General features: G+C 40.1%; 2 protein-coding genes across 12 annotated transcripts in view; one reads left to right on the top strand and one right to left on the bottom strand.

Annotated features, from left to right (window-relative positions):
- The first annotated feature begins 287 nt into the window (after positions 1–287).
- LOC137375386 (thiamine transporter 2-like) lies at positions 288–12,799 on the top strand. 2 transcript variants are annotated; one of them, XM_068042523.1, is made up of 5 exons: positions 288–585; positions 3,921–4,764; positions 9,264–9,456; positions 10,155–10,296; positions 11,291–12,799. In XM_068042523.1, the coding sequence occupies exons 1-5, from the start codon at positions 301–303 to the stop codon at positions 11,459–11,461; spliced, it is 1,635 nt and encodes a 544-aa protein (XP_067898624.1). In that variant the 5' UTR covers positions 288–300; the 3' UTR covers positions 11,462–12,799. The 2 variants fall into 2 exon arrangements, with proteins under 2 accessions (XP_067898624.1, XP_067898626.1); XM_068042525.1 differs by lacking the exon at positions 10,155–10,296 and having other exon boundaries at positions 11,291–11,421.
- Positions 12,782–20,677, bottom strand: part of agfg1a (ArfGAP with FG repeats 1a) — a 100,577-nt gene continuing 92,681 nt past the window's right edge. For 3 of the 10 annotated variants that reach the window (XM_068042519.1, XM_068042512.1, XM_068042516.1), the window contains 4 exons: positions 20,363–20,446; positions 14,349–14,504; positions 14,167–14,261; positions 12,782–13,480 (listed from right to left, as the gene is read on the bottom strand). In XM_068042519.1, coding sequence (XP_067898620.1) covers positions 13,421–13,480; positions 14,167–14,261; positions 14,349–14,504; positions 20,363–20,446 — 395 coding nt within the window. In that variant the 3' untranslated portion in view covers positions 12,782–13,420. Of the gene's footprint in view, positions 13,481–14,166; positions 14,262–14,348; positions 14,505–20,362; positions 20,447–20,677 lie in introns of those variants that run through there. The other 7 variants (XM_068042514.1, XM_068042518.1, XM_068042517.1 and 4 more) reach the window with 4 other exon arrangements.

Below are 20,677 nucleotides of genomic sequence, written 5' to 3'. Positions count from 1 at the left end.
CTGTAAAATCCACTCACTTCAGTATCCAGGGTCTGACAGAATATTATTTTCTTGTTCTGTCTGTTTTACTTTTTTAAAGTACCTCCTGCTGAGCAATCAGTAAAGAACATTAGTAAAAGATTGATGTAGAAAATAAAAATACTTTAAAACATTTAAACAGACTAAGTACAAGGGTCAATTGATCTCGAGCCCTTTTTGGCTTTATTATCCTACCTTCTTTTGACAAGTTTAAGTATCCAGTAACTTATTTATATCTAATTATGTATTCAAAAATGGGTGCAGAAATCCAATTCTGAGCACATGTTGAAAGTTCATGTTTTCATGATCAAAGGTTTAATGTGCTTAGATGCTGCAGACTTCCAGCTGAAACTGTTGTTAGAACAAACTCAAAAGGATTTACTTCTGTTTAGTACCATGTCACCTGGCTGCAGAGCTACAGGTTGTTGCAACAGAGCACAAAGTGATGGATGGATTTACCCTACTCTGTTACTGTGTCTCTTTGGATTTTTCTCATTGATGAGACCAATAGATTCATTTTCTGTGGCTTATCTAATTGGACCAGATAAAAATATAACCATTGAGCAGGTATGTGTCTACAAACATTTCTAATCTGCAAAGTTAAATAAGGTAATCATATTTTGTTGTACAAATATCATTAGCTTAATACTGTAACAGAAATTTTATGATTTCCAGAAGTGTTTCATTAGTATAGAATAAAGAGTTATGCATAATAGTGGCCATTAGGGAGAGCTATAGTCCACAGTTTTCTCTAAAAATGAAATTAAGAAAAACGTTTAAAAAAGAATAGATGAAAGTATTTCCAAAAGTTTGTTGGTGATTAGGGAAAAAACCTCTAAACTTAATTTATTCAAACATTGAATGCTGGGCACTGAGCAGTCTTGCTTTATATGTTCATGAAAATTTGAGGGCAAGAAAGCTCTGTAGTGTCACTGATGCTCACTCTATGGGTGTTCTGAAGAAAGAAAATGGCACCACCCGCACTTTCAATCATTCCGGTGCAGACCATGTGGCACCCCCATGATGTGAAGGGCACTGGCGCAGGCTCGCTACTATAGCGGTGCTATCATGACGTCAAACAGCCATTCCAACTGATTTGACATTAGTTTCAAGTAATTTGTTTGCACATGTCCAATAAACACCAGTGCTGATGACTCCCATGATGTATTTATTGGATAACTGGTGCTTAAAACCAGGGAGGACACAGGATTTGGTGACCCAGGTATTTCCCTATCTACCCTGTCCAGACCCCTCATAATTTTGAATACCTCTATCAAATCTTCTCTCAGCCTTCTCTTCTCCAAGGAAAGCAGCCCCAACTTCTCCAGTCTATCTTCACAACTGAAGTTCCTCATTCCTGGAACCACTCCTGTGAATCTTTTCTGCACTCGCTCTAATGCTTTCACATCTTTCCCAAAGTGCGGCGCCCAGAAATGGACGCAATACTCCAGCTGATGCTGAACTATTGTCCAATATATGTTCAACATAACTTCCTTGCTCTTGTACTCTATGCCCCTATTAATCAAGCTTAGGATACTATATGTTTTATTAACCACTCTCTCAACCTGTCCTTCAATGACTTACGCACATATGGACCCAGGTCCCTGTGCTCCTGCACCCCCTTTAGAGTTTTACCCTTTATTTTATATTGTCTCTTCATGTTCTTCCTACCAAAATGAATCACATCACATTTCTCTGCATTGAACTTCATCTGCCACTTGTCTGCCCATTCCAACAAATTGTTTAAGTCCTTTTGAAGTTCTACACTATCCTCCTCACAGTTCACAAGGCTTCCAAATTTCGTATCATCTACACATTTTGAAATTGTGCCGTGTACTTAAGAACATAAGAAATAGGAGCAGGAGTAGCCCATTCAGCTCTTCGAGCCTGCTCCGCCATTCAATGAAATCTTCTACTTCAACACCATTTTTCTGCACTATCCCCATATCCCTTGATGTTTTTAATATGTAGAAATGTATCAATCTCAGTCTTCAACATACTCAAAGGCTAAGCCTCCACAGCCCTCTGAGGCAGAGAATTCCAAAGATTCACCACCCTCTGAGTGAAGAAATTCTTCCTCATTTCAGTGCTAAATGGCCTGCCCCTTATTCTGAGACTGTGTCCCCTGGTACTAGACTCCTCAGCCAGGGGAAACATCCTTCCTGCATTTACCCTGTTGAGCCCTGTAAGAATTTTGTATGTTTGAATGAGATCACCTCTCATTCTTCTAAACTCCAGAGAACAAAGGCCCAGTCTATGTAATCTTTTCTCATAGGTCTACCAAGATCTAGGTCATTAATAAATACCAGGAAGTGCAAGGGTACCATCACTGACCCTGGGGGAACTCCACTGCAAACCTTCCTGCAGCCCAAATAACATCCATTAGTCACTACTCTCTGTTTCCTGTCACACAGCCAAATTTGTATCCATGTTGCTACTATCCCTTTTATTCCATGAGCTATAACTTTGCTCACAAGTCTGTTGTGCGGCACTGTATCAAATGCCTTTTGGAAGTCCATGTACACCACTCACATCAACTCTCTCTGTTACCTCTTCAAAAAACTCCAGCAAGTTAGTTAAACATGATTTTCCCTTAATGACTCCATGCTGGCTTTCCTTAATTAACTTGCATTTGTCCATGTGACTATTAATTTTGTCACGAATTATTGTTTTTAGAAGTTTCCCCACCACTGAAGTTAAACTGACTGGCCTGTAGTTGCTGGGCTTATCTTTATACCCTATTTTGAACAAGGGTGTAACAATTGCAATTCTCCAGTCCTCTGGAACCATCCCTGAGTCTAAGGAAGACTAGAAAATTATGATCAGTGCTTCTGCAATTTCCACTCTCACTTCCCTCAGTATCCTTGGATACAGCTTATCCAGTCCTGCTGCTTTATCAATTTTAAGTATAGATAGCCTATCAAATACCCCCTCCTTATCAATTTTAAATCCTACCACCTTTTTACTATTTATATGCCTATCGAAGACTTTGGGATTCCCTTTTATATTAGCTACTAGTCTCTTTTCACATTCTCTCTTTGCTTCTCTTATGTGTCTCTTCCCTTTTGAACCTTCTATAGTCAGTCGGGCTCTCCATTGTATTATCAGCAAGATATCCGCAAGCAGGTAAGGAGCCAATCACATTGAAGTATTGACACACAGCAAACCAGGAAGTTAAAAGCATTAATATCCTTCACTTTTAATTTATATTTTCAGATAATGAAATAAATCTTTATGTTTGGATTAAGATAGAAGTTAAAATAAGAACTTCTACAAAGATTTTTAAAAAATTTACGTGGAATTAAAAAAAAATCATAATGGAGAAATTTGACAATCCACAAATATAAATTAGATTTTCAGGGCTAATAAGGGTGTTTAGCAGTGAATCTGAAGTTAGTATATTGCAAAAAACCCAGGTACACCTCATTAAAAAGGTGTAACTTTTTCAAGGGTTTTTACAGTGAAACAAACAGCATAGAAATGTAGGTTTTCATCAAATCTTGATTGCAATGGAGATTGCAATTTGTGATTAACATCTACAGTGCACCATATGGAGGAGCATAGACTCACTGACAGCAACTTCTGGATTCCTGCATTATTCTACACATGTGCAACCTCCTGAAGTTAAAGTCAGTTTCAGTAGAGTAATGACAGTGAGCACAGGTAGTTTCACCATCACGACCGCTGCAAAATCCGGGTCATAATGTTTTCAGAAAATCCAAATACATGACAATTATCAAATCGAATTCTGGACACTGTCCAAAATATGGCCTGTTTGTGTAAGTTAGCCACATTTGGATGTTGCATTGTATTTTGTTTCAAGGCTTGTTAATTTTATTTTTATTTTGTATTTTTTTTCTATTTGATGTATCCTTGTACTTACTTTTTCCATTCATTTTCAGGTTTTGAATGAAATATTGCCAGTCTGGACATACTCTTATTTGGTAATGTTAGTTCCTGTCTTCTTGCTCACAGATTATTTAAGACATAAACCTGTCATATGTTTTCATGGACTTATCTTAATAATTAATTACACTACATTCACCTTTGGACAAGGAGTTTTGGTCTTTCAGTTTTCATCCTTTCTCTATGGCATGGTGGCAGCCACCGAAGTGGCTTATTACTCCTATATTTACAGCATTGTTGGTACTGAGCACTATCAAAAAGTGACCAGTTACTGTCGGAGTGTCACGTTGGTTGGACACACCCTAGCTTCAGTTCTGGGACAAGTTTTAGTCTCTGTTTGGAATGTTTCTTATTTCTATCTGAATGTGATTTCACTGGTTTCAGCGTCTGCAGCTTTTCTTTTTTCCATTCTCCTGCCAATGCCCAAGAAAAGCATGTTTTTCCACAGGGAAGAGGAGGCTGAAAACATCCAAGTTCCACCGTCAACTGAAGATGTTGAGCCAAAATCTGAAAATATTAGTCCTCAAAACAATGTGGAAACACCAACATTCTCACAGTTACCTGTAATTTCGGATGGGGAGGCGCTGAAACAGAATGTTGATGGCCTTGTGAAGGCAATAGATCATCATAGCAGGCTAAAGGTGCTCTTCCAACTGTGGTCTGATCTTAAAGAATGCTACTCCTCTCCACGACTCCTCTACTGGTCCATTTGGTGGGCATTGGCCACTTCTGGGTATTATCAGATTCTGAGTTATGTGCAGGTGCTATGGGATCATGTTGAGCCATCACAAAATACTATGGTGCATAATGGCGGTGCAGATGCAGTGTCAAACCTTATGGGTAAGTTGAATAATAGTCATCTTGTTTATCATTAAAATAAGCAACTATTGATATAAAATCTTTCTCTTTGATGTCATCATAAATAAGTAAGAGTGGTTAAGGGAAGAGAGGCTGTGATGAACGTTATAAAAGAGTGGTAATGTGCCATGAAAACATCAGCAACAATGAGCACGAGGTAGATTCAGGGAAGTCCTGAAGTAATACAAAACAAAAAAAGCTCGAGTAGACTGGTATACCATCCAGTATCAGACAAACAGCTGGCAGTTTTTTTTAGCTTATGGTGTGAAATGAGTCAACCTTTCATAACAAATCAGAAGAATAGCAGATAGGAAAGGGAAAAAATCAGAATCAGAATATCCAATGGAGCAAATGGAAGACTTAATAATAAATAATGTAGAGAAGCAAAATGTTCTGTTAAAGCAATGATTTAACTTTCAGATATTTTATGGTTGTATCAAACTGTTCAGAGGATAAAAAATGTACAACAATATCATAAGCTGAGACTATTCACTTGCGTGAAACAGCTAGCTTCACCAGTTGCTCAAATTTTTGGGATACATTACCTTTCCAGGGTAATTTGAGGTAGACTGGGCACTTTTCAGAGCTGAAAATGACAGCCTTAGGCCCGTTCATAAGTTTGAATAACAGGTGAAGCTTGCTGTTTCCCGTTGCTACTATGCAGTAGTAACACATGTGGTGTTTGCCACTAACAGGATGCTGCCGTCAAGCCAAAAAAATGTTCTGCCTATCACACAAATGAGTAATGTCATATATGCATTTCAATGCCAGTGTGATGCAAGGTATATAGGCCGTAAGTCCCAAAGACTGGTGGATCGTATCAAACATGTCCCTTCCGCTCTTCACAATGGGCAAAGAACAGGCCATACCCAACTAGCCCGTGCTTGCTAAACTCAAAACAGAGTGTCCAACATTAGATGTGATTCTGCAATTAGACAACATTTGCTAAATAATCCTCAGTGTGCTAAGAATTACGCTGACAACCAATTTAAGATTGTCAGTAGGGCTCACAATGGCGCATTTGCGCTTACTGGAAGCTACGTATATTAATACACAGTGCCCTGTTCTTTGCAGACAGAAAGAACATGTGCACACATTGCGCCTGTTTCAGCTAAACAAAATAAATGACAGCCATTTGCTGGTTCATTCCTCAGGGCAATGCCTTGACCAATCAGAGTCAAGCTGCCTGGTTTAAATTTCAAACAAATCTTGGCAGTTAACCATCAGTCACGTAAACTGGTGCATTCTCCATGGCAATGCCTCTACCAATCAGAGTTCACTTGCCAACCAAGTGTCCCTTACATTGGTATTCTTGCGGATTATTATGATGAGTGTAAGACGAAAAACTTCGACAACATGTTTCTATTTTCAGCAATACTTAAATTCTTGTTTTACTTAATGTGAAACTAGTAGCTGGTGCTGAGCAACAATTCTCTCAAGATGGGTAGGTATCTTTGACAAACACATGTACATGTCATGGTCAATATTCATCCTGGCTCTGATTGCTTTCACTGATGTCATTGCTGAAAACCCAGCTTTGTTTAATTAGCTTGTACTAAATGGGACCAACACTTTCAGTGCTGCAGAGGAAGCAGTGCTCTATTCAGTTGCAGCATACCAACATGATCCTGCTTTATGCACACATGCACTTCCAGCACTAGTCACTGGATGGCAATCAGGATTGGGAAGTTTAGAATAGACAGGATTAGGTAAACCAAAACGTTTTAAATTAAAGTCAAATTATGAGCGATGGAGAGGAATGGAAGGGAAAAGGGAAGAAAGGACAGACAGAAATATGGGGTGGGGGGGGGGGGGGGGGGGCGGTCATCTTCAGTATTATCACCTGGCTAGTTTAATATTTTGATTTCTGTTTAAAATGTTGTTTTATGTGTTTATGTTAGTTTATCAGGATTAATAATACACTAGTAAACCTTTATTATTGTGATATTAAGGTTAACTTCAGTGTCTGTGTAAGAGCTAATCAGCCCAGAAAGACTGGAGTTTCCCTGTGCCTGTTGAAGATTACCAGTTGTCCATTTTACAGATGATTGTTCAGTTTTATTATGGACCTTTAAGACCCAATTTTTTGCTGACTTAAAAGCCCATGCGGTAGAAATTTGCCTCGACCTGATTTTGGGCCCAGGCTTGGCCCCATAGAGACAATACCCACCCAAAGCAAAAGACCTGAGTATTGTTTGAAATTGGCCCTTGAGCCTCATATGCCTATCTGGGGTGAGTTGCTGGTGATATGGCTGTGTCTCCACATACAGCTTGGCCCATGAGGAAAACTAATTTTGTGTTGTGTGCTTTTCAGGAAGTGATTCTCGGCAATGAGGGCAATGGAGATGCGGAATTGCGAATCCTATTCCTCTTGGCTCCATAGGAATGTGCTCTTGAAAAGAAATTCAAAAATTTCCCTTTGGTTGACGATTGCCAGGGCTACTGGAGAATCCTGACTCCTGCCCCATCATGATGTGACCATTTTGTAAAAGGGATCCCTTAATATATTCAAGGGGCCCAACAGTTGCTATAGGTGTCTACTTGGGATGCCTAAAAAGAAACAGGCCCCACAAATTTGGCAGTGGGACCATCGCCTTCATGGATTGGGTGCAGGACATCCCACTGTTAATTTGGCATGCTTAAGTATTAATAACCTGGATAGTAGAATATAATTTTTGTGCTATCTCTGGCAGATTGTGACACATCTTCATCTTCTTTGGCCTCCTTGTCTCGAGAGACAATGGGTAAGCACTTGGAGGTGGTCAGTGGTTTGTGGAGCAGCGCCTGGAGTGGCTATAAAGGCCAATGCTAGAGTGACAGACTCTTCCACAGGTGCTGCAGAAAAAATTGGTTGTCGGGGCTGTTACACAGTTGGCTCTCCCCTTGCGCTTCTGTCTTTTTTCCTGCCAACTGCTAAGTCTCTTCAACTCGCCACACTTTAGCCCCGCCTTTATGGCTGCCCGCCAGCTCTGGCGATCGCTGGCAACTGACTCCCACGACTTGTGATCAATGTCATTGGACTTCATGTCGCGTTTGCAGACGTCTTTAAAGCGGAGACACGGATGGCTGGTAGGTCTGATACCAGTGACGAGCTCGCTGTACAATGTGTCCTTGGGGATCCTGCCATCTTCCATGCGGCTCACATGGCCAAGCCATCTCAAGCGCCGCTGACTCAGTAGTGTGTATAAGCTGGGGACGTTGGCCGCCTTGAGGACTTCTGTGTTGGAGATGCGGTCCTGCCACCTGATGCCAAGGATTCTCCGGAGGCAGCGAAGATGGAATGAATTGAGATGTCGCTTTTGGCTGACATACGTTGTCCAGGCCTCGCTGCCGTAGAGCAAGGTACTGAGGACACAGGCTTGATATACTCGGACTTTTGTGTTCCGTGTCAGTGCGCCATTTTCCCACACTCTCTTGGCCAGTCTGGACATAGCAGTGGAAGCCTTTCCTATGCGCTTGTTGATTTCTGCATTGAGAGACAGGTTACTGGTGATAGTTGAGCCGAGGTAGGTGAACTCTTGAACCACTTCCAGAGCATGGTCGCCAATATTGATGGATGGAGCATTTCTGACGTCCTGTCCCATGATGTTCATTTTCTTGAGGCTGTTGGTTGGGCCAAATTCGTTGCAGGCAGCCGCAAACCTGTCGATGAGACTCTGCAGACACTCTTCAGTGTGAGATGTTAATGCAGCATCGTCAGCAAAGAGGAGTTCCCTGATGAGGACTTTCCGTACAGGGAAAGTTATAGTTCACTCTACTGATGCAATAAGTAGTTTTTGGGACTAGATGTAGATATTCCTTGAGATTTTGCCTGCAAGTTGGCTGCTTTAGTTCTCTGTGCTTTTGTCAAGAATTAATGCCTTGACGGTATCTAGAGAAGGTCGGAGACACTGCTTTGCTTCAAGTTGTAGAAGCATCTCCAACCTTCTGTTCTATTTTGGTATCTTTACAGGTTTCTTTCTAGACATTGACCGAAGAGAAGAAAAATAATAGATTAATTACTGTAGATACAATTCTCCTAGTTTTTGGTTGCAGCTCAAACTTCATCTACAAAATGCTGTTCTGGGCTACAGTTTGTTTCTGTTTCAAACATGCTGTAACTCAAGGTTTTCAATGGTAGTTTATCTCTATCATTAGTTACTACCATTATTGGAACTTGTGTTGCACCAAACTTTGTTACTGGCATGTTTCATTGTCCTTGCTGGTCTTGTGGGTCTTGCAATTGCCCTAAAATGATACTGTGGGGAAGTTCACATGAGGTCAGAGATGCAATTTTCTTAAAGCAATACTGCTCCTTTTTTGTTTTAGAACAGGTAGAATTTCTGATTGTGTGCAGGCTTAAACCCAAGAAGAAAATTCATATCTATGGCAATCTATTGTTAGTTAAATAAGAAGGGATGAAAATTATCCTGTAAACTACTCATTTGAATTCTGGTTGTGATCAGATGACCCTAGTGTTGCTTCTTATTCTGTTTCTTCAGGTGCCACTACCTCTTTTGCCATTGGATATATAAAGTTGGATTGGGCCATCTGGGGAGAACTGACACTGGGCATCTTCACAGCAGTGAATTGTGGTCTTTTATATGCCATGGCTTTTTCAAATAATATCTGGGTTTGTTACGCCTGTTATGTTTTGCTCAAGGGCTCCTACATGCTGCTGATCACCATAGCAACGTGAGTATGATACTGTAACCTTACCTTTGCTTTCATTAAATGCCCTTCTGTAAAGAATTTCAAAAAAATAAAGTAATGATTTAAAAAGTCAGCATAAGAAAAGAATCCAACCCATGGACTTTTAATTGAACTGCCTTTCACCGAATTGAGAGACTGTCTTTACAAACCGAATAGTATCAGATCCTGGGACTTGTTGATCAAAGGAGAAAATTCCACTTTAAATGTAAACATTTTACTTTCTATTCTAACCCAACCAGTCGATTGATTTATTTTCAATCCCTCCTTTCTTGCAAATACAATTTTTACAGAGTAAATGCTAGTTGCAAATTATACCTCAGTTATGATGAATTTGATCATTGGTAATCTGTCAAAGGATGTTGAATTCCTCCTATTATTATTGGAAAATTTCAACCTTCCAATAGAAAACTGATTTCAAATGATGTGTGATATGTGGTACTGGAAAAAAATTCATATTTTCTTTATATGAAGGAAACATAAGAGTGGATGAATGCTCACATGTAAATCTCTCTAAATACACAGCAATAGATTTATGCAATTAGATCAGGAGTAGATTAGGTCCTGTTGCATTAAGCAATTATTTATATGGCATTAGCATCAATGTTTGAACAGATAAACAGTGACCTTAATATCTCTAAAAAGCAGGAATATTTAAAATATAAAAAAAATTCTAAATGCAGGTTCCAGATAGCAGTTAACCTGAACATGTGTCGCCATGCGCTGATGTTTGGAGTAAACACCACTGTGGCTCTGGTACTTCAAACAATCCTGACCATGGTTGTTGTTGATTCAAGAGGCCTTGGTTTGGACATCATCACCCAGGTGATTTCAATATACGTGTATATATTCCAATTGCTGCCTATTAGAAACATTGCTTCATCTAGTTCCAATTGTGGGTTATTTTGGATCAAACAATTTTAATGCTGTGGCACTTCCGTTATTGTACATTCAAGACAATTTTGGAAAAAATATGTACATAAGAATTATAGGTATATGCAAGTTGGCACAGCTTGTAAAGTTTTGTGGAAAAACCTGTTTTGAGTAGTTGGGAAGAAACACAAGTAGCCTGCTTGGAATCTAGACAATATCACATTGGGCTTGTTGCAATAACAATGCGGACACCTGGCCCTGGTTAAGCAACAGTTAAACAGCACAGTGGCGCAGTGGTTAGCACCGCAGCCTCACAGCTCCAGGGACCGGGGTTCAATTCTGGGTACTGCCTGTGCGGAGTTTGCAAGTTCTCCCTGTGAACGCGTGGGTTTTCGCCGAGTAGTCCGGTTTCCTCCCACCGCCAAAGACTTGCAGGTGATAGGTAAATTGGCCATTGTAAATTGCCCCTAGTGTAGGTAGATGGTAGGGAATATGGGATTACTGTAGGGTTAGTATAAATGGGTGGTTCTTGGTCAGCACAGACTCGGTGGGCCGAAGGGCCTGATTCAGTGCTGTATCTCTAAATAAAAATAAATAAAATAAAACAGGCAGCGTCATCTGATTCCTACTCAGTCTTCAGTATAGTGCCACCTACAGACTACTAGGCAATGAAGGCAACATTAAGAATTTGCTGAGACTGATACAGAAACGCATTAATACCCACATCTATAACTAAATGGAGTTGGGATAATATGCTGTTTTATCCAATAATATCCAGTCCTTAACTGTTACAGAAAGTAACTGAACAGTGAAGCATGGTGCCTTAGGGATTTTGAAACTATTAGATTTATTTTTGGGATGATAGCTGTAAATTTTACACTGAACAAAAGTTGGAAGCATCCAGAGTAACCAGCAACAAACTGAATGGATGGTTTTATTGTTGCAGGTTCTTATTTATGGCAGTTACTTTGCAGTAATAGCAGGACTTTTCCTTATCAGAGGAATCTACATTTTTATTTCAACTGGATGGAAAGGAAAGAGACAGATGGGGCCAGAGATCATCAATGAAAATACCTCACCATCCAGAAATGATATAGAAATCATAGAACAGTTCTGAAGATTTAAAAAAAAGTATTACATTTTTTGACGTTTTTGTTTTTCACCAATCCTTGTCAGAAGATATGCAGCAGGGGAGCGGAAAGGACAAAATTAATTAGAGTGGAGGGAAATTCTCTTATTTTGGGAAGTCAAAGAGGTGACCCACTCACCACAGAATACCCAGCCTCTGATCACTCCGGTAATCATTGCATTTATGTGGTTTGTCCAATGGAATTTCTGGTCAATAGTGACTCCAGGATGTTTATGGTGGGGGATTCGCCTGTGGTAACGGCATTCAATGTCACAGGAAAGCTCTCTTGTTGGAGAATGGTCATTGCCAGGGATGAATGTTACTTGCCGCTAATCAGCCCAAACTTGAATGTTATCCAGGTCTTGCTGCATGTGGGCATGGGCTGTTTCACTATCTGCCCCACGTCTGATGGAGGGAAGGTCATTGATGCAACAGCTGGTTATCACTGGGCCTAGGACACTGCCCTGAGGAACTCCTGCAGCAATGTCCTGGGTCTGAGATGATTGGCCTCCAATAACCACAACCATCTCCTTTTGTGCGAGTTCTGACTCTAATCAATGGAGAGTTTTCCCCTGATCCCCAGCAACTTCAGTTTTACTAGGGTGCCTTGATGGCCAAGTGCTGCCTTGACAGCAAAGGCTCTCTCACCTCACCTCTGGAATTGTGTCCATGTTTGGAACAAGACTGCAATATGGCCTGGAGCCAATTGGCTCTGGTGGAATCCAAAGTGAGCATCTGTTAGCAGGTTATTGGTAAGTGCTGCTTGATAGCACTGTTGAAGACTCCTTTAATCACTTTACTGATGATTGTGAGCAGCCTGAACAGGCAGTAATCAGTTTGGTTGGAGAGGGTAAACTGAAGAAATGCTTCCAAAAGTTGGCAAATCAGTAAATGGGAAATGAACTTAGAGTGTCATAAGAACAAACAGAGGACATTTTTCCACAGTTCCTAGAACATAGAATGCTTTACTACAAGTGGCTACTGAGACAGAGACTATAACATTTAACAGTGAATTAATAAAGAGGGAGAATTTTTTTCTACATAGCACCTTTCACATCCTCTGAATATACCAAAGCACTTCACAACCAATGAAGTACTTTTGAAATTTAGTAACTAGATGAAGATTTGAAAAGGGAGAATATAAAAGTGTATGGGGACAAGGCAAAGAAATGGAATTGGAGTAGATAACCCTACTTGAACTAGCATGAGCACAGATGCAATAAGCTGAATGGCCTCCTGCTGTACTATAATTTCTATGATTCCATATGTAAGAACAACAATGCAACAAGGGCAATAATACAATAAAATAAATCTTCATGCACATTTTTTTTTACTAATATTGTATTTATTTTGTCAATTGCAAACTTTGTAGCAAAACATGATCTCCATTATTAGGTAGAGGTGCAGTTTTCTATACTCAGAATATAAATGATAATTTTCCTCTGAGAAAGGAAAACCCTTTATTTTTCAGTCATCAAATTAATAAAACGTCTAGTTCATCTAAAACTTGAACTTAAAAGGCCAATGTTGTTGTAGCGATTTCATCCTTATAGTTGCAGCAATTTTATTGATGATTCTTTTTGCTCAGTAACATTTCACTAACATAAATGTGTTAAATTACAAATACCGATTTGCACAAATAGCTAAATTTCTAAGAAAAATATGTACAGTACTGCAGAGCAATGAAAGGTAGGATTTGCAATAACTTAACGTTAGCCCGTTTCAATATACATGATATGGCTACATCTTGAACCTTTTTGCCAAATAATGGTTAAATAAAGGACATGAGGGAAGTCCTTCCCTTCTGCATATATTACCCCGTTTTATACAAAATACAGGCTTTAGACACTCTTGTGATTAAAGCTAAGATCAGTGAACAACACAGCTGTGCAAGAGATCTGGAGACGTCACGCATTGACATCACACTCCTGACAGGAACCAACTGGGCTATAAGAACGGGTTGGTTGAAGAGCTTCCTGTTGGAAACTGCCCCATTGGAGCTCCAGCCTGTGGGAGGAGAGTGGAAAAAAGACAATGAATATGTTCTGCTTTTAACTGCAATCTGGCAGATGTCATAAAAATGAATTGCAAGATTCAGACTAAACACACCAGAACATCCTCTGAGAAGTAAAAGTGCCAGGGTTATTCATAAGCCATGTATGTACACCCATGTACAGCTTGCTCTGTTTCAGTAAATACTCTCTAAAACAAACGCAATACCTCAATACTATTTCTCATTATACATCCAACATCATGCCCAAAGCAGGTCCACCAGTACCAACATTCTGCTTCAAAGCAGCTTCAGCTTCGCTGCCACCATCAACATTATAAAATTATAATCACAATATGTTACAGCTTTCTTTTAAATAATTCACATACTTTCTCTAAAAATGCCCAGTTAAGGACAGATTACTGTACAAGCTCCACAGCTCGTACAACTGGGATAACCTACTGACCCAAGATCCCTTTAAAAACTTCACCATTGGAATTCAGATTTTTAGACCAAAGGAGCCCCATGAGCTAACACTCAATACTTCACATTAAATTACATCTGCCCTTTTACAGGTCCATGAAAAGTTTGGTGATCTTTGAAAATGAAGGAACAAGGAATAGCCAACTGTTAGAGGAGAAGGTTTCTGTATGGATGCAAGAGTGGAGAAAATTATTTAAAAAACTAAAAATAAAAAAGGTACCAGAAATGGGTTGCTAGATACTGTAGATGCTCCCATTGGTTGACCATACGGCAATACCATTGGCTTTGGTTGTCCAAATGAACCAAAGCCTCCACCTGAAAGAAAAGAGGCAAAAGATTTAACAAAAGTGGGGTTTATAACTGGAAAACAAAGACAAAGACAAGAAGCTCCATTGGTATTACCAACTGGTTGCTGTGGAAAGGCTGAGTGCTGAGGAAAGGTCACAGGGGCAGATAAAACTGGCTGCTGGAAACCACCACTGAAGCTGGTGGGAAGAGTATATCCGGCTGGAGTGGCGAACAAAGTGGGCATGCTCATTGATGCTGTTCCAAAGCTTACTGTTACAGAGAAAGGAAAAAGAAATAAAATCCAAATTAACTGACAGCCTAAAAGGACTCATTTGACAACGTACAGATGCCTTTTAGCAGACTCTTCTTACTTAAGCACTTAAAGGGACTGCAATCACAATGCTGAGGATGAGCATGGATGTTGATTCTGCTACAAAATACAGCATGTACCCAACACAATATGTTGAGCTACTAAGAAGACTAAAAACTATATACATGTACAGTTTTTGAAAGCACTACCTTAAACATACATTAAAATGGAAATATTTTAAAACACAGTACAGGAAATATGAGCACTCAAACCATCAAGTGAGTCAAATATCTGATATTCATAAACTTTATGCGAGTGCAGTAACACTGGATACGAATGAGTATCAAACCGTTTTTAGATTTTTAAAGTTATTTGTTTACCTTGAAATATGGGTACAATGGTGTAGTGGGAATGTTACTGGAAATGTAATCGAGAGTACTGGATTAATAATCCAGAGGATACAAATTTAAATCCCACCCTGGCAGTGTGTGAAACTGAATTCGGTTTTAAAAATGCAGGAACTAAAAAACTGCTATCAGTAACAGTGACCATGAAACTGTTGGATTGTCGCAAAACCCAACTGATTCACTAATGTCCTCTAGGGAAAGAAAGCTGCTGTTCTTACCCGGTCTGGCCTGTTTGTGACTTTAGTCCCACATTGGGACTACTGGCTCTGAACTACACTCTGAAATGTATTAAATCACTGCAACGTATAATAAGGAGGCAGCCCAACACCACTATTTTTTGGGATGGGAACAAATGCCTGCCTTGCCAGCAGTGCCCACATCCCGAGAATGAATAAAGAGACAAAACCTCCTTGACGTAGTGGCTAGTCATTAGACAGTGTAACAGCAAGCCATTCTTAATTTAGCCAAGTATCAAACAAAGTGCTGGCACCTACCAAAATGAGCCTGTGGAAATGCTCGAGTGTGTAGAACTCCTAATAGCCCTCAAGGACAGCCACAAAAAGTTACAGAAAAGACAAGTAATTATTTACCGCCCTCAAAACAGAAAAGCAGAGACCAGTTAGCACGCAGTGATTTAAATAAACACACTGCTCCAGAAAAAAAGGGGTGTCACAGAAATCGGGTCTTCAATTAACCACTAATACAGGGACTTTAAAATTATAATTTACCAAATGACTGCAGCCTATTTCTGAATTAGAAGATTCACTTGATCCGATCAAGCATGTGCAATTTAAGCCACAGACTAGCAAGCTGTGACGATTAGCGATAACATAAAAATAATACAATCTTAACTAAGTTTCCTAGGCTTTTAATACTTGTCAACAGTGCAAGTGTTATGCCAGATTTAAAAAGAAACAGTTTCTTAAAGGATTTAAGGGCATTTAAAAGCAGTTGTCTGGTGAAAGGTTTTGTCTTAGCAGTACATGGTATTGTGAAGCAATAGAACAAATTCTCATAGGAAAATTCTCCCATGGTAACTGATAATTAATCACTTGACTGTCAATGATCCACCTTCAACCAGATGCTGTTGCAAGCTTTTAGCTTATACACTCAGTAACACTGAAAGAAATATTACAGTAATAAAGCTACTCCAATTTCCAATCCTGATGAAGGGTGCATGCCTGAAATGAAAACTTGTCTCTTCTCCCCACAGTTGCTGCCTGACCTGCTCTGGCCTAGGGAGGTGAAAGCCCAGTCAACATTCCCATTCCTCATCAGTATGTGATGGTTCTTGCTGGAAATGTGTACCAGTGGTTAGGATTCGGCTTAGCTTTGATATCCTGCACAGCCAAACAGCTTATGAACAATGACTTTCTCCATTTACGTATGAGTGAGGCACCAGAGGTCTGCTGGCAGCTGGGAAACTATATCGTAGCATGGTGCAGTATCTTCAGGATAGAAATGGAGGAAACTAGAGGGATGAAAAGCCCTCTGTTATTATGCAGCCATTAGCTTAATTAGCCCAGGGCAGCAGAGTTTTGGATGACCTCAAGTCTATGGAGGTTAGACTGTGGGAGGCTGGATAGGAGTGAGTTGGAATAGTCAAGTCTAGAGGTAACAAAGGCATGGATGGTGGTTTCAGCAGCAGATGAGCTGAGGCAGGGGCAGAGTTGGGCGACATTACGGTTGGAAAAAGGCTGTCTTAGTGATGGTGCAGATGTGTGGTCGAAAGCTTATCTCAGGGTGAAATATGACACCAAGGTTGCGAATAGTCTCGTTCAGCCTCAGACAATTGCCAGAGATAGGGATGGAGTCAGTGGCTAGGAGTTTGTTGTGGGGAGGAAAGCTTTGGTCTTTCCAAGATTTAGTCTTCCCTCAGATTGAGTCTTCTTCATTTATTTCATATTGTGGAACAGTTTTCAATCCAGCTAGACTTGCCACTAACTTCGTGCTAAAAATGTGGACAAATCTGCATATGTGGAACTTTATCAAATACTCTTGGAAAAGGTAAATAAATAATATCCAGTGACTAATAACCTCTTCAAAGAGATCCATCACCGTAGTAAAGTGTGACCTATTGCCAACTCCTTTATACTGCTGTGCTTTTTAGGTACAGACTGATAACTGGTCTCTGATTTCAAGTCAATGTTTGTTCTTTTTTGGCATCCTTCAAGTATCATGTACAGCTTCTATGTTTATAGAATTCCTAAAATATTAACAGGTCAGGAGTGCATTGAAATGGTCAAGTCATAAGGTGCCAAAAGCATAGACGAGGGTTACAGTGGCAGATGGGGTGAGGTAGGAGTAAAGGTGGCAATATTACAGAGATGAAGTAGGTGTTTTTTGCGACAGAGGAGGGTCAGAAGCTCAGGTTGCGAACAGTCTGGTTCAACCTGAGACAATGGCCAAGGAGACATGATGATGGCAAGGGAACAGATTTGTGGCAGTGGGGCCAAGGATGATGGCTTTCCAATGTTTTAACTGGAGGGAATTGTGGCTCCACCAGAACTGAATGTCAGAGGCAGCGGAGGGATTGAGAGGGATGGTGGAGAGGTAGAGCTGGGTGTTGTCAGCATACATGTGGAACCTGACTGCTTGCCTCTGGATGATGTTGCCAAGGGGTAGCATGCAGATAAGGAAAAGGAGGGGTAAAGAATACACCTTTGGGGGACTCCGGAGGTTAACAGTGCGGGCGGGGGCAAGTTACAAAGCCATAGCTGGAGATGCTTTGACTATGAGTGCATAAAGTGGAACCGAGCAAGTGCAGTCTCACTGAGCTGGACAACAGAGGAGAAGCATTTAAAGATGGTGTGCTTGACCATGTCAAAGATTACAGAGAGGCTATGAAGGACGAGGAGGGTTAGTGCACCACAGACACTCACAGAAGATGTAACTTGTGACTTTAATAAGGGTTGTTTCAATGCTGTGGCAGAAGCAGAAACCTAATTGGATAAAGTCAAACATGGAGTTGCAGGAAATATGGGCACGGATTTGGGAGGTTACAATGTTTTCAAGGACTTTAGTAAGGAAAGGGAGGTTGGAGATGAGGCAAGTAGTTTGCAGAAGGTTTGAAGGGTATGTTTTTTTGAGAAGGGTGCTGATGGGGGTGGATTTGAAAGGGATGGGGACAGTAGCTGAAGAGAGGGAACCATTCACAATGTCAGCTAGCAAGAGGGTCATGACAGGTAGTTGGGTGATCAGCAATTTAGTGGAAATGAGAGTCAAGAGTGCAGGAGATAGGTCTCATGGCAACGTGAGTACATAGAGGGCTTAAGGGAATGTAGGAGATAAACTAGAGAGAGATGCAGATTCAATGCTAGGGCAGGTGGAATTTTGGGGACATTTGACTTGACTTGACTTGATGTGCAAGGGAAAGGAAAAAAATCACCAGAAATAGCTGAAGGTTTGAAAATTATTTAAGAGTTCATATTTTTCATATCAGTTAAAAACAAGAAAATGAAATCTTCCACATTCTTCTCTAGAGCTCTTCTCACAGATTCAGTGTTTGCTTTCCTATAATTGTTAGCATTGGCTCTAACTTTTATTCAATAGCAAATACAATAACTAACAGCCAGCCATTCACCCATGTCCAAGTTAATCAGTCCAAGTGAACTGCTAAGCACTAAAAACAATACAGCATCTGCTCTTGTACTCTGCACCGTGTATTATTGAGAATTGGTAATCATTACCTCTATGAAGATAGATTGTACTTTCACCTCTCTTTGTACTTTCACTGTTTTTAGTTGCCTCTGGCCTGACTACTTTAACATTGGGACATTGAAATTCCCTATTATATGAAAATACATGACTAGAAAAGCCATCCTAAAAACTAACACCAATCACCCACTCCCTCAAACCCCAATTCTCCCTTAATTATCACCACAAGATTTAGTATATTGTGATTCTCTGCAACCTGTATTATTTGCCTATACAGCTTCAAATCTGTTTATCCTGAGAGCAATTAGTATTTTGTTGGCCTTACTGATAACTGATATCCAGGTTGCTCCAGCTATTATATCATCCCTTACCCAGCTTCACAATTTACCTGAGGAATACCTTATCCAGCTTTAGCTCATGCCCATCTTCTGCTTGCAGAAAATTGAAATCTAGGAAGGTTTACAACAAGAAAAAACTGCAGTCCATCGACTGGGTTCAATGAAACTAGCTTTAGTATTGCTGAAAATAGAGACATGCTGTTGAAGTTTTTTGTCTTGCACTCATCAGGACAAGCTGAAAGAATACCAATGTAAGAGAAAACAGCAACTTTATACTGTATGAGAAGAGGGTGCTGATTGGTTGGCAAGTGAACTCTAATTGGTAGAGGCATTGCATGGGGAATGCACCAGTTTATGGTGACTGACAGATAACTGCCAAGCTTTGAAATTTAAACCAGGCACCAGGCAGCTTGACTCTGATTGGTCAAGGCATTGCCCTGAGGAATGAACCAGTGAATAGCTGTCACTTATTTTGTTTAGCCGAAACAGGCGCAATGTGTGTACATGTTCTTTCTGTCTGCAAAGAACAGGACCCTGTATATTAATATATGTGGCTTCCAGTATGTGTAAATGCACCACACTGACTAAACTAACTTTCAATTGCCCACTCGCACAAATCCAATTCTCCTTCAATTTTTTTTTACACCGTCGGCCTTCATGACCATCTTGGGTACTCTACTCCACACATTTACCTTGTTCTGTGTAAGTAGTTAAACCTAAACAATCTGTACACTCCCTCCACTCTTCTGGGTTTGTGCTCATATCCCCAGGTTCTAAAATTTGTGACAACTGCAAAACATATTACTGGTGTTCAGAGAAAATGCTTTTGAAATTCAAAGCCTCTGGGTCATTCATAATAGTTTCAGTTGAAAACATACTTCAACTTTTGAAAATTAGGTCAAGACCAGACATGAAACAAGATAAAAATATGATAGTTCCCCAGGCACTTGCCCCTCATTAACTTCTGGAAAGATGCGGTTATATTCCAAGCTACTGGTTCTGTGAGAGAAACACTGCTGGGTGACTATGGTAATAGGTTAGAACATTGGCATCTATCAACAGCAATTCTACCCAATATGGGGCCACATTCTAAGTCCATTACAACCATTTCAATAATGTTATTTATGTAGCAGTTTTATAGTCGACAAACCTGTATAAAGAAAATTATCTGCCTGAAAATACCTTCAGTGAAAGGAATGCACTGGTCTCACAACCTGCTATTATCAACGGCCAGTTTGTTTACATCAGAAACTTGTGCGTTGCAAATTATAAATTGTTAACATTGCCTTTTTCATTGTTCCTCTGGCTCCACTATAATGCATGCACTTTAACAGAGTTTACACATATGGACATGACGTCACACCGTGAACACAAATGTGCTTCAGTCAAGTCTTGACAAAGGTTCATTATCCATACCTGCAGTTCTTCCATTAGTCTGGAATGGGTTCGTGGTAGCAGTCGCTGGCAAAACAGGAGCTACTACAAATGGATTGATTGCTGCTGAAAAGGCACAACCAGGAAAAATTGATTAAAGCATAGAAATTAATATATCAGTCGAAGTGTCAGACTAGGAATGTCCAAAGGACAATTTCTACTTTGCAACCAACAATTGGCAAAAGCACTTTCTATTCAGTCAGTGATAATTCACTTTCTCTGATCACAGCAGATATGCAACTGCACTGTTGTATTATTATACAGATCTTCCTGCACTTTTTATCTTATTTAGAAAAA

Source organism: Heterodontus francisci, chromosome 11 (genome assembly GCF_036365525.1).
Source record: "Heterodontus francisci isolate sHetFra1 chromosome 11, sHetFra1.hap1, whole genome shotgun sequence".
NCBI lineage: Eukaryota > Metazoa > Chordata > Chondrichthyes > Heterodontiformes > Heterodontidae > Heterodontus > Heterodontus francisci.
The sequence above is the reverse complement of the archived record's forward strand: the minus strand, read 5'-3'. Positions and strand labels throughout refer to the sequence as shown.

Bases quoted from the DNA above. Each gene is read 5' to 3' on its own strand.
- LOC137375386 (XM_068042523.1), top strand. From the start codon at position 301: ATGTTGAAAGTTCATGTTTTCATGATCAAAGGTTTAATGTGCTTAGAT. The intron at 586-3,920 runs GTATGTGTCTAC...ATTCATTTTCAG, and splicing joins AAAATATAACCATTGAGCAG to GTTTTGAATGAAATATTGCC. The intron at 9,457-10,154 runs GTGAGTATGATA...TTCTAAATGCAG, and splicing joins CTGCTGATCACCATAGCAAC to GTTCCAGATAGCAGTTAACC.